The 13,849-nt window shown below is 44.7% G+C and overlaps 2 protein-coding genes across 2 annotated transcripts; one reads left to right on the top strand and one right to left on the bottom strand.

Moving 5' to 3' along the window:
• Positions 1–1,768: 1,768 nt before the first annotated feature.
• Positions 1,769–6,097, bottom strand: LOC127774502 (uncharacterized). Its single transcript, XM_052300760.1, has 8 exons — positions 5,700–6,097; positions 3,556–3,644; positions 3,235–3,373; positions 3,068–3,142; positions 2,849–2,970; positions 2,677–2,752; positions 2,216–2,275; positions 1,769–2,122 (listed from the first exon to the last, which is right to left on the bottom strand). Exons 1-8 carry the CDS (start codon positions 5,775–5,777, stop codon positions 1,970–1,972), a joined length of 792 nt encoding a protein of 263 aa, XP_052156720.1. The 5' UTR covers positions 5,778–6,097; the 3' UTR covers positions 1,769–1,969.
• Positions 6,098–10,398: 4,301 nt separating this feature from the next.
• LOC127774558 (cation/H(+) antiporter 15-like) lies at positions 10,399–13,553 on the top strand. Its single transcript, XM_052300818.1, has 2 exons — positions 10,399–10,778; positions 10,876–13,553. The coding sequence occupies exons 1-2, from the start codon at positions 10,476–10,478 to the stop codon at positions 13,195–13,197; spliced, it is 2,625 nt and encodes an 874-aa protein (XP_052156778.1). The 5' UTR covers positions 10,399–10,475; the 3' UTR covers positions 13,198–13,553.
• The last annotated feature ends 296 nt before the right edge of the window (positions 13,554–13,849 follow it).

Raw genomic sequence — 13,849 nt, 5'->3', positions numbered from 1 at the left:
CTTGCTTGTTTATTATCAACCGCAATCAAATTTTAAATTTTAAAACTTAATTTTAGAATATTAGCTGTAGCTCAAATAAAATGTTTCCATTATCTTAAAAAAACTACAGAGAGTGCAAACTTCGTAGTATCCAATAACATAACTTAAAATCTTGAATAGGGAGGATATCTAGTGCTCTGTCTTTTCAGAATTTTTCCATAACTATTTATGTACTTTACAAGTGGAAAGACATTAGAGCGCCCTAGTTATCATTTGAGTAGTATTACTAGGTCAACCTGGAAGCTAGTGGCAGTGTGAGAGCAATCTACACGGCAGGAATCTGCGAAACATCAATCTGATGATTCTTTGGCTGTATTCAGATTGGCCAGTGTAAGCTTGGCCGGCACAATGAGCCAGCAGAGCTGCATGGTTTTGGTAAGAGTCTTTGGTAATTGGTTAATTAGCTCATAGTTCCACTGAATATTTAAGCAGCTAATGATCATCCTGATCACATGTGTACATCAATCCGGTATTTTCCAGAAAATTCAGAGGTAAATTTATTGAAGGAGCAAAGCAATTCTGCATCTCTCTACTAGTATCCAACAAAGCTCCTGTAATAACAGTTAAGATCGACATTGACACTTCAGATTACAAGATTGATTGATGAACAAGTCATTCTGATGTGTAATCTTGCTAAGGAGAGAAAAAAACTGGGTAGGATGTTAACTCCTAGAGAGGTTTCAGAGTACTGACATTTGACGATTGCAATGCGTAATTTTCTTTGCTTTTCTCAAGGAAAACCGAAACCGAGCTACTAGAACCCCTAAGAATTAATCGAAGTAAGTCATCACATTTCATGATTGTGATGTGTAATTGAGAAATCAGTAAGAAAGCAGCTGTGAAGCAGTAGCTTCTTCCTAATGGCGATTCGATACATCACTTGGTGATCATCGCCGTCGAGCTGAAGGACGAGTCGACGACGAGCTTAGCTGCACTTGCAGGCAGCGAATCAATAGTTGGCGATATCATCTACCGATTTAGCCAGCTAGCTTGCTTAATTCTTCAGCTACTAATAATTGAGTAATTGGAGTAATTGGCCGGACTAATTGGCATCAAGCAGCAGAATTCCAGCATCAATCTGCCGGTGCCTCCACATGTCAAACTCATCGTTTCCTATGTGCTATTACACACTGAACTCATAGTAGTTTGCTACATGTTTAATCGTGATCTGTTAATTTGACCTGGTATTGTTGACAAGGCCATGCGAACATATTTATATATGTATATATCCTGCTAATTAATTCAGGCTGACAAGGCCATGCGTAGATGTACCGTGCTAATTAATTCAGGATATATGCATCATCGATCGATGACAATGTAATTAAACTACGTATATATACTGAAGCTGATGATGCCTACCGCTTGCCTTTGTCTGCACTTACATGGACGCATCCAGGAGATATTGCAGAGACAAACCTGGCAAACAGATGAGATTCAGAGGAAGTCAGCGAGATACGTCACTCCAAACATTTTTTAAAAAGAAATTACTTCCTCCGTCCTAAAATATAGCCATTTTTTTTATGTTGGCACAAGTATTAAGAAAGTAGATGAAAATAATTGGAGGAAGTGTGTGATTAGTTAAAAAAAGAAAGTAGATGAAGAAGAATGGTTATGAATTGTGATTGGTTGAGATGAGGAGGTAGGTGAAGAAATAGCTTTATTTTGGGACAAAACACTGTGCTAGAAAATAGCTACATTTTAGGACGGAGATAGTATGAGCATGTTGGGGATTGAACACGGGATCTCAGATTGAAACCACATGTCCCTTGCCACTGCAATATCAAGTGTATATCAATTGATTAGTAACTGATTATGTATGCCCGAGTGGTTTACAAATAATCAATTAATTGATTACAGTTTAGTTAAATCATCAAGCAAGCTAGTAAGCATTTGGCTTTCAGACAGCGTGGCATCTCCTTTTATCCAAGTCCTAATCTGTCTTGACGCATTGGCTCCGGTTGGCGCTGGACATGGCCTTGACCATCCCCTTGCAGATCTTCCGGAACCAGAGGAGGTTCATCGCCGACATCGCCGGCGGCACCGCCATCATGCTGTAGAACCCTAGCGGGAACACCGTCCTCACCTGCAAATTGATCGAACAGCCAGGAACTAATTTAACAACAGACTGTCACAAAGCTGAACCCTGAAGAAAAGACGATTGGTTGATTATGATTACCTGGTCGAAGTGAAGGTACACATGAGCGAAGAAGTATACGAACAGTATGACGCGAGCAACCTGCATACAAGAACAAGAAGATCAGTATCACTTGGAGTATAAGTGAATTGTCAGTTTTTTTTCATTATTTTAAATTTTTTGGGCTGAACACTTCAACTGATCGTTGTATGCAACTCAATAGGGTATCGGAGCTATAAGTCTCAAGTTCAATTCTGGTCTAACGCAAAATTAAATAAAGAATTGCAGCTTCCATTCCATGTCTGAGCACTCAAATAAAATTCAGGCATGTTTTGTTTTGTTGTTATTTACTATCGGCTTAGTATTTTATATGAAAATTCAATTCTGTTTTTTTTTGTTATTTACTTATTGGCAGTCTTTTTGATGGCAATTCAGGCGTGTTTTTTGATGAACAAAAGACGAATTTGTTGGTGCATGGAAACACATGTACAAAGAGATTATACCAGCCATCCGGCAAACAGTGCGACCCCGTTGTACAGGTAAAGCTTGGAGTCCTTCCGGCCTGCAAGATCAAGGTACCTGCATTTTCAGAAAGAATGCATGAATAACTGTGATCTCAGCCATGAACAAGCAAGATGATTAATGAGCAATTTGGGAAAATTGAACAAGTATTACCATCTGAGGTTCACGAAGGGAGTGGTTGCTTCAGTGATGAGGACCATGAGGATGTACACGTGTCCTTTGCCACTCAACAGAGCAAGAGAGATTGCATATATGGACAATCCATGATGCAACAGCTGAAAATATCAATACAATCAGAATAGATAGTTAACTTGTGTCATCTCAAATTGCAGTAAAAAAATAAAGGGGACAACTCAGAACATTAACACTTACATATTCCTTTCCTCCTAGAGAAGGGAAATGCCACAGGATCATCAACAAATCTGTCAAGAAGTAGCCCAGGGAAACCTGCCAATAATTAAAATTTCAGACATTTTGGGACAGATATCTTTCTCTCCTTTTCTCCATGGTTTCCTGGATGCATAGGGCTGCGAACTTACACCAAACATGGCGTCAGACATCCATGATTTTCGATCAATTATGATGGCACCATGGACGTCCTTACTGAAGAGGTCAGATATCACCAGCAGATAAAAAGAGACTACAGCAGCAACTAATGCGTGGAAGGTAGAGAATCCCCTAAAACATGGATAAACGAGTTGTAATTACTAGCATGAAGAGAAGTGAATATGCATCGCTACTATTAGTTGAATTTTAGATAATACTGCAATTAGTCGATAATAAGAACCTGTCAAAAATTTATTGAAAAAGACCTGTCAAAGAAAAAGAAAGAGAAAAACAAGCAAGCTCCAATTAATCACCTGTTGTTCCACTCAAGTTTGTGCAATTCATTCAGTCCATTATAACCCTTGTAGCACCAGGAGCTAACTTCACGAGTTATATCATATACCTATAAGAATGGAGTAGCAGTTAGTCAGTGCCTCAGTGGCATAATACAAAGTACAATGCAGAATGAATTCATGTAGGCTCAGGAACAATTTATCCCTCTTCTCTTTTTTTTTTTTCCCTATGTTTTCTTGTTACTATTTACCATGCATGTACTTCTCAAGCTACCTACCTAGCCTTTTGACAAGTAAAAAAAAAATTGAAAAAGATAATCTGGTATGTCTCTTCACATACGTACCGATCCATATTGGTGATGGAGGAATTTACAAATTATAAAGATAATCTGGTCCTTAAGCATTATTGACGGTACGATTCGGTTGTCTACCTCCTCGACTGTTTTGGGGAGCAGAAATCATCAGATTGTTGTACTTTCATGTGTGGTACTAAATGCTGACATAAGTAGTCTTCAAAATTGAAAAAGAATAGTGATATAAGTAAATTAGTGATTCATAATTCACTCATATTCAGTAAAAAAAAAGTAACAATTCATTCATATTTTTAACACCTTGTATCACCCAAGTAGCAACTCCTTCCATTCCCAAGTATTTTAAAAAAAATCTTAGATTCTCTTATGATGGAAAATTGTGTGATTATATTTTTCATATAGGGTAATTTGATATATAATGTATTTTGATTTGTTTTATAAATTAATTAACGAAAAAAGATCAGTCAAAGTTTGGTTGTGAATAATGTTTGGTGACAAGTTTTCGGGAACGGAGGGAGTATCTAGGCTAGAATGCATGCAACATGGCGGCAAACTTCGACGGTGCTAGATTGGTGGGAGGCTACCGCAAACATACAAGAGACACCTAAGAAGGCACTCCGCACTTTGATGTTGTTGGTCGCCTGGGAGATATGGAACGAAAGGAATCGCAGAACCTTTCAACAAAAGGAGCTTTCAACTACCTCCCTGTTAACCAAGATCAAGAAAGAGGCTAAAACTTGGGCCTTAGCAGGAGCGAAAAGTCTTAATAATTAGCTTTCTTTTAGTTAGCTCGGACCAAAGGTCCTCAGCTTCTTTTTTTCCCTTTCGTTTTGTAAAGTTCTCCTTCTCTATTCAAGAAACTGGCGTTCGTCGATTCGTTAAAAAAAAAAAGAGAGATTGCATGCAACAAACGTCTGTCTACTGGTCCAACTAAGCTGTCACTATTAGTTGCTTTGCTCTTTGCAAAACGTTAGGTTTAGTACTTGTAATGAGAATTAAATTGGTCAATTGTCATTCGTTCATGACTGGTCTGCATAATTGCAAGAGTTTTTACAGTCGAATAATACTATTCTTCCTACATTAAAACAAGAAAAAGAAAAGGTGTGAAGTTCCAAGCGGAAAGACGACTGAGCTATGGAAGTCAAGTGCATATTGATGGTGATACTTTGCCCTTTCTGGATGTAAAAGGTTGGATGGTAGAAATGCATAAATTAATATCAGTACTGATGAACATTTCGCAATTTTTCTTTTTATAACGAAAAACCGAAACCTGATTTAGATCCTACCTCTAAAAAGGTAAATACCTCTAAAAAGGTAAATACAAAATGGGATTGCTCATCTCACTAGAGAAAAGACACTTTAAGCAGTTTAGCTTTACCGTGAAGATGCAAATTTGTAGCAAAATTTTAGGGCTATTTTGTAACGCACGATTAAAAAAAAAGGAGAAATAGAGAAAACATGTAGGATTGCAAAACAGGTCATTTGATTAGGCAGTAGGAAAAACCCAGAAATCAGATAAGAAAAATATACTCAAAGGAAATTTTTAAAAAAGTTAGAGCTCTTGTTAATTTTTTTCTCTAAAATCTCTATATTATTGTCCATTCCATAAGAATTTTTTTAAAAAAAGATTGATTTCAAAGGCCTCCATAGAAATATCTTCCATATGATATTGAAATTCTCTAAATTTCTTATGTTTTCTCTACAAATCAAAGTAGGACTTACTGGGCATACAGTCTCATATCTAGCTAAGCAATGGAAGAGATCAATGGAACAACTTACATAAAAAGTGACAAAGCTTTTACCTTCCCTAAAGTTAAAAGATTTTTTTTTTAAAAAAAAGAGCGAACAACTTACCGCTGCGCACATGAGGATCCCAGTAAGAACAGAAGCCGGCCACACGATCTGCTCCTCGGGCCCAAACCTCACATCCATGTCCACCGCTGCCAAATCACTCTGCCCTTCGATCTCCTCCTTCCTCGATCTCGGCGGCTGGCCGTTCGGTCGAGACGATGAAAAGCTCCCCAAATCAACAGAAGCCAGAGGATCCAATCCTTGCAAGCGTTTGCAAGTCCTCGAAGAGAGGCGCCCCGGCTTTAAATGGGCAGAGCTCGATCGCCATGGATGGGAGTCGTGCGCGGCGACGGTGACCGAGGGAGACGGTGGACGACGAAGCGAGCTAACCGATCGAGTCGTCCGCGTACAATACCCTCTCTTCGTTTTTTTTTTTTCCTTCCTTCAAAAAATCTTCTCGTGTCAGCCGCCGTCGCGCCGGACCGATCGACAACTTAGACCTGACTCCACTGGGTCCCTTGACTGGTCCATTTTGTAGGTCGCTATAATACTTTTTTTTTTTTTTACCAACGGCTACAACGGATGTCAATGGGAAAATATGTATTGCAAACCATATATATATTCGAAATCTAGAAAACTGCCGTTGAATTTAAAAATGAATGTCTAAGATTTATTCATGTCACCAAACAGTAAAAATTTTACTCGCAAATTCAATCATGAGTAAAAATGTTGTTGGGAGTAAAATTTTTACTCTTGATGATATGGACAAATATCGGGCCTTCATTTTTTAATCCAACAATAGTTTTTAGGTTTTCACCACATATATAATTTGTACTTCCTCTATTTCAGGTTATAAGTCGTTTTGACTTTGGTTAAAGTCAAACTGTTTCAATTATTGATTTGATGAAACTAATTTGGTATTGTAAATATTATTATATTTATCTATAAACTTAGTCAAACTTAAAGTAGTTTGACTTTGACCAAAGTTAAACGACTTATATATACTAATATAAAAAGGAGAAGTTGTACCCCTCTAATCCTACATGCCAAATCACCCGGATCAATCCCTACCGTCCATCTGTCATCTCATCTAATCTCATCCATCCATCCGGTCAAATCACCCAGACCGCATCTAATCCATGCATCGTCCATCGCCCGCGCAATCCCCGCCACCACATCCTCCCCGCGCTAACAGAGGCACCGCGTGAACAACGCATCTGCCCTATGCGCTCACTACGCCATCTCCTTTCCCTCGATCACACTTGGCTCCACTCGCCTGCATGCGCTCCTCTCCATCATCTCGGACGCGCCGGTCCTCCGCTCCACCACGCTGTGTTGACTGTGCTTCACTCCATCACCGTCCCGGCTGTGTCGCTCTACCAATCCACCTCTCTGTTTAGTCATCGTTCCCCCTCGCCGTGGCGGCAGCCGCTCACCCTCGCTTGCAATGCGAGATGGATACAACAGTAGGACTCATGTGTCTGATTCTTGCTAGCATCGCCATCTCCTTCCTGATTTACGCTCCATACTACTGGGGTCTTCGTCTCCATGTCCGCTCTGGACGATATCTGCGTCGATCAGATGGCAAGCGCTAGGTAATCTTTTTCTTTGGACAGTCAATCTGATTAATTAGCACGTTTATGACTTTGATGGCATCTTTTCCCCTTTCTATTTGCGTTTGCAGCCCTGAAGGCTAGCTGCGCTTGCCAAGTAGTTGGTAGGCAAGCGCTGGTAAAAACTGCACTTTTTTGTGGAGCAAGATTATGAACTGGCTACTTGCCAACAATTTGGGGTTTCTTGATTGCTGAGAAGGAGATTCGGCCATTGATCTCTTTCTTGAAGCAACTTGTGGTGGTCATTTCTAGGAATCTGAAGCAAATGATTATCTCACCTGATGCATGCGAACTCTGTTCCCCCATTTTCAACTATGGGAACTTGATTATCGAGAATGACTGCTAGAGTAAAGTCGTAGAGAACACAATATTCTTGCCAGACTCTAAAGTTCATTTAGTCAAGAAGCCATTTGGGATCTCTTGGTTCATGGAGATTGGCACTGGTCAGCTTGCGGCGCTAGCTGTGTTTGTCTGCATTTTTGCCTGTGTAGGCATGGCTGATAGCCAGAACATCACCGGTGATGGTTCAAGGCTAGCTGAGGTGTGCACTGTTCACATTTGATTTAGTTATTGGGAGAGCAGTGGTGTTTCCTATTGAGCTCTCAAATAGGTATCGACAAAGATATAGGTGTTCTTCCTGGAACGAAGCTGAGCATTATAAGGCATGATACCAATTGCAGTGGTTTTCTTTGAACCATGAAAGGTTTGGGTTTACTTCTTTTCCACCAAGTTTTCTTTTATAGAATTGTCCTTAATAATTTACTTGTAATTTACACATTAATCTTTCATTTTCAGAGACAAAAGTAAAGTTTGTAAAGTTGAATGGTATATTGGTATGCAATTATGCATGTAACTATTCACTGTGCATTTGCAATTAGGAATTTTCCCTTTTCTCTCCTGCAAAATTGTATGCCAATTTTTTTGGAAACTCTTTCCAAATATGTTAGTCCTTTCTAGATTATCCATCGCCAAATATACTATAAATTCTACAACTTTTGTATTTATACAAATTATTCTTAAATTGAATTTAACTTTACAAAGTCTGGACTTGGGCTTGCATTGCCCATTAATTGGATTTGAACATGCTCTACTCATTTTTTTTTAATTTACCTCAGATTTGTCCATTGGGTCGCATCCCACATATTTGCATGGTCTTCAGTTGCTAATAATCTTCTGATAATTGATAAATGTTCACAGACTGCTTATATCTTAGTTTTATATTTATTGTGGATATATGACCAGTGCATGCTCACGTTTTGACATGCATTATATACTATGACATGCGACATAATATGGAGCATATTTTCTTTTGTTTTGTTCATTTTCATTTTTCTTCAATGAACATCGAGAGCATTGCACGAGCATCTAATGACAGGAAGATGGTTGAAGTAATCCTCAACTCCATTCAACATGGTTGAAGTAATTTTCAAGTCCATTCAACCAGTCTATCTATTTTGGATGGCATGTCCAACCAGTCTTATAACTAATCAATTAGATGGAGCCATACAATTTGCGATCTTTTCATATCTGAAAGTTTAGACAGAAACTAAACTGTCGTATAAGCTAAGAGTCAATATGGTAAAAATCTTGTAATTTTGTATGAAATTGTAGAAGTTGGTCACATACGTCCTGCTCGACTGTCTTTCAATACCGATGCTACGGTGCATCATCTGAGCTTGTGCTGCTCTGTGTACTGCAAAACTAATACGGAATTAACATGAGGTAGTTAGTTGATTCCCAAATGAACCTACATGTTGGAGAGAGAGAGAGAGAGAGAGCTATATAATTGGAAAGGTAGGCTCTAGCAATTTGAACCATCTGAGATTGAGAAAGTCATTACTGTCACAAATACTTCAATAGCTGTCTACAATGTTTAACTAGGCTAAATAATCTAGGCAAACTGTAGGTAAGTGGTTTTTTCATGTATGCTTTCATTACTATGCAAAATAAGAATCATGAGTGTCATGATAGTACCTGTAGCTATATAACACGCATCAATGCAGTTCTGCTTATGATTGGCAATGATGAATATCGATTTCTGATATTGTCATGCATGAATATATTGTCATGCATGAATAAGCAATCAAGAAATACAGTACTAAAATTAGGGGACTCATAAGGATAGGGAAATGTATCCGAACGGGATACCGTTCTGTATCATCCCCCTAAGGTTACTCCATGCTTAAGAAAATATGCATGTAGCACTACTGTTTTCCTTCAGGCCTGTAAGCTTTCTTTGAAATAAAAAATGATTTGTTGGTGCTATTTGTTTGTTTAAATGTAAGTTTTCTTATGACTCATTTTTCAGGACGACAATGTTATATTTTCTCTTCTACAATTGGATGTTAATTACCTAGAAACATTTCTAAAAATATCGAGAACTAAAATGAAAATATGTAAGTAGTTATTTCTTCGCACCAAGATCTATTGCATTTTTTTGGTCGATCCAAGACAAATAAAAAATTGGTTAACATTTTTTCTTTCCCCTAAATTTGTGCAACTTCTGTTGTATGTTGGTTGATATGCAGAGATGAGACTATATCAGCATTATTATTATAAGTTGTTAACTAGTTGTAGTGATGGATATGGGCATAAAGAAGCAAGTTATATGTGGAAGAATGTAGGCAGTTGGCACGGCCGCACATGCACGTATGATGGAACTGAGAGTGAGTTGGTACGATGGCACCACCTCTCCACATTATCATTAATGTTTCCTATTGTTTGTTTTGTTTGTGTCTCGACGAGATGTATAAATTTGGTTGGTACAATATTACAAATATTATAACATATATATATATATATATATATATATATATATATATATATATTGTGAAACGTATATTGTACGTGCATGTTTACTAGTATAATATATAAAACAGAGGGAGTACTACATATTTTCCCTATCATGGGTGAACAGTACAGTGAACTCGGCCCATTTAGGCCCACCCACCTGTATTTGGATCGAGACCCAAACCAGCCCACGAAAATTTGGGCCGCGAAATACGGGTGGGCCGGCCTATACACTTTTGTGATAGTGAACATGCAGCTTTCACTTCAACTGGTTTAGCTGCGACGGCCAGGGCACGTCAAAATTAGGCAGTGTGGGGATCGGATCGCACGCGCCACGGGGAGCCGGACGAAAACGAGAAGCTCACAGCCACCGCCGCGCGCCACCAGCTTATACTCTCTCTCTCTCTCTCTCTCGTCGACGCGCCGATGCGCCGAGATGGCCCCGATCATGAGTGGGGCGGCGGCGGCGGCGGGGGGCACGGGCGGCGCGGTCCCGCTCATCAAGAACGCCACCTCCGCGTCCCAGATGTCGCGTGGCAAGGCCGGCACCGGCGCCGGCGCGGTCGTCTGCTACTCCCCGATGATGGTCACCGCCTACGGCATCTGGCAGGGCGCCTCCCCTCTTGACTTCTCCCTCCCCCTCTTCCTCCTCCAGGTCGCCATCATCGTCGCCACCACCCGCCTCCTCGTCATCCTCCTCAAGCCCTTCCGCCAGCCTCGCGTCATCGCCGAGATCCTCGTACGTCGCCCGCCGCCTTCGCCGCCGCCATTGTTCTATTCTCATTGGTCGATTGGTTAACTGTGTCGCCGCCGTCGTCGTCGTGGTGGTGATGCAGGCTGGCGTGATACTGGGGCCGTCGGTGATGGGGCAGGTGTCGACGTGGGCGGTGAAAGTGTTCCCGGAGCGGAGCTTGCTGACGCTGGAGACGGTGGCGCACCTGGGGCTCCTCTACTTCCTCTTCCTGGTCGGCCTCGAGATGGACGTGAACACCATCAGGAGGTCGGGGAAGAAGGCGCTCATCATCGCCGTCGCCGGCATGGCGCTGCCGTTCTGCATCGGCACGGCGACGTCGTTCATCTTCCGGCACCAGGTATCCAAGAACGTGCACCAGGCCTCCTTCCTGCTCTTCCTCGGCGTCGCGCTCTCCGTCACCGCGTTCCCGGTGCTGGCGCGCATCCTCGCCGAGATCAAGCTGCTCAACTCCGACCTCGGCCGGATCGCCATGTCCGCCGCCATCGTCAACGACATGTGCGCCTGGATCCTCCTCGCGCTCGCCATCGCCATCTCCGAGGTCAACAGCTCGGCCTTCTCCTCCCTCTGGGTGCTCATCGCCGGGGTGGCCTTCGTGCTCGCCTGCTTCTACGTCGTCCGCCCGCTCATGTGGTGGATCGTCCGCCGCGTCCCCGAGGGGGAGGCCATCGGCGACGTGCACATCACGCTCATCCTCACCGGCGTCATGGTCGCCGGCGTCTGCACCGACGCCATCGGCATCCACTCCGTGTTCGGCGCGTTCGTGTACGGCCTCGTCATGCCGAGCGGCCCGCTCGGCGTCGTGCTCATCGAGAAGCTCGAGGACTTCGTCACCGGCCTCCTCCTGCCGCTCTTCTTCGCCATCAGTGGCCTCCGCACGAACGTGACCAAGGTCCGGGACCCCATCACCGTGGGCCTCCTCGTGCTCGTGTTCGTCATGGCCAGCTTCGCCAAGATCATGGGCACCATCCTCATCGCCGTCTCCTACACCATGACGTTCCGCGACGGCGTCGCCCTGGGGTTCCTCATGAACACCAGGGGCCTCGTCGAGATGATCGTCCTCAACATCGAGAGGGACAAGGAGGTGCTCGACGACGAGTCGTTCGCCGTGATGGTGCTGGTGTCGGTGGCCATGACGGCGCTGGTCACGCCGGTGGTGACGACGGTGTACCGGCCGGCGCGGCGGCTGGTCGGGTACAAGCGGCGGAACCTGCAGCGGTCGAAGCACGACGCGGAGCTCCGGATGCTGGCGTGCGTGCACACCACCCGCAACGTGCCGTCGATCATCTCGCTGCTCGAGCTCTCCAACCCGACGAAGCGCTCGCCGATCTTCATCTACGCGCTCCACCTCGTCGAGCTCACCGGCCGCGCCTCCAACATGCTCGCCGCGCACCACTCGGCGTCGAACCCGGGCGGCGCCAGCGACCACATCTTCAACGCGTTCGAGAGCTACGAGGAGATGGTCGGCGGCGTGTCGGTGCAGGCGCTCACGGCGGTGTCGCCGTACCAGACGATGCACGAGGACGTGTGCGTGCTGGCGGAGGACAAGCACGTCTCGCTCATCGTGCTCCCGTTCCACAAGCAGCAGACGGTGGACGGCGGCATGGAGCCCATCAACGCGTCGCTCCGGGGCTTCAACGAGAGCATCCTCGCGTCGGCGCCGTGCTCCGTCGGCATCCTCGTCGACCGCGGCCTCAGCGCCGCCGCGGCGAGGATGGCGGCCGTGCACCACGTCGCGCTCCTCTTCTTCGGCGGGCCCGACGACCGGGAGGGGCTCGCGTACGCGTGGCGGATGGTCGAGAACCCGGGCGTGTGCCTCACCATCGTCCGCTTCATCCCGCCGGGGTACACGGCGGCGGCGATCTCGCCGCCGCAGCCGCCGATGCCCGCCGCCCACTCCCGCGCCATCAACGTCGTCCCCGAGGTCGCCAAGAGCGAGCGGCAGATGGACGAGGAGTACCTCAACGAGTTCCGGTCGCGCAACCTCGGCAACGACGCCATCCTCTACGTCGAGCAGGTGGTGGCCAACAGCGAGGAGACGGTCGCCGCCATCCGCAGCCAGCTGGACAACGCGCACGAGCTGTACATCGTCGGCCGCCACCCCGGCGAGGCGAGCTCGCCGCTGACGTCGGCGCTCGCCGAGTGGATGGAGTCGCCGGAGCTCGGCCCCATCGGCGACCTCCTCGTCTCCTCCGAGTTCTCCAAGATGGCGTCCGTGCTGGTCATGCAGCAGTACGTCATCACGGCGCCGCTGCCGCCGCCGGTGGCGCTCGCCGGGCCGCCGACGGATGACCCCGTCCGGCAGTATTTGACCAACGCCAACCAGCGGCCGTCGGTGGCGATCGGCGGCAACCAGATGGGCGCCGCCGGCCGAGGCGGATGGAGCGGCGGCGCCGGCGGGTACTGACCGGACTCCGATCCGATCGAGCGCTTCGCTGTAATCGCCGTCAGTTAATCGCTCGATTGGTAGTAGTAGGGTTTCGAAGCTTAATTATTTTTAGGAATTAATTATGATTGTTAATTAATTTTTGTTGTGTAGTACGGAGTACAATTCTAGGTGATTGTTTTTGTAGATGTCGTGTTTAATTGGTCAGATTCTGTGATCGATCCCTCCTGTAGTGTGAGAGGTGATCGATTACATGTACTACTACGTGTTTTAACTCTTCTAGGTTCTTAACTAATTGTTCTTAGAGATGTTTCATATGCAAGCTAGAGTGGTCAGTTTCGTTGTATCAGAATTCAGAAAGTTGTCGAAGCAAGAACAAACAGGATGTTACAATATGTAGTACGTGTGGATTACATATGCTAGGATTTGGAGTTTTTTTATCCGAAAAACTTGCATGAAATTCAGAAAACATCATGCTCAAGTACATTGTCCAGAGACTTGAACCAAATTCAGATAACATCGTGCACTAATGCTCAATTACAGTGATCAGAGATGCAGAGAGCCATCAGAAATCAAGAAATGTCTTACGGGGAACATGAACGGCGTCATCAAACGGCCCAATGTTTTCCGGCCCAAGAGCGCAAGCCCTTATCTCTTGCACGAGACTAAAGCC

The sequence above is a fragment of the Oryza glaberrima genome, chromosome 5 (genome assembly GCF_000147395.1).
Source record: "Oryza glaberrima chromosome 5, OglaRS2, whole genome shotgun sequence".
NCBI lineage: Eukaryota > Viridiplantae > Streptophyta > Magnoliopsida > Poales > Poaceae > Oryza > Oryza glaberrima.
This window is presented reverse-complemented; position numbering and strand designations above follow the sequence as displayed.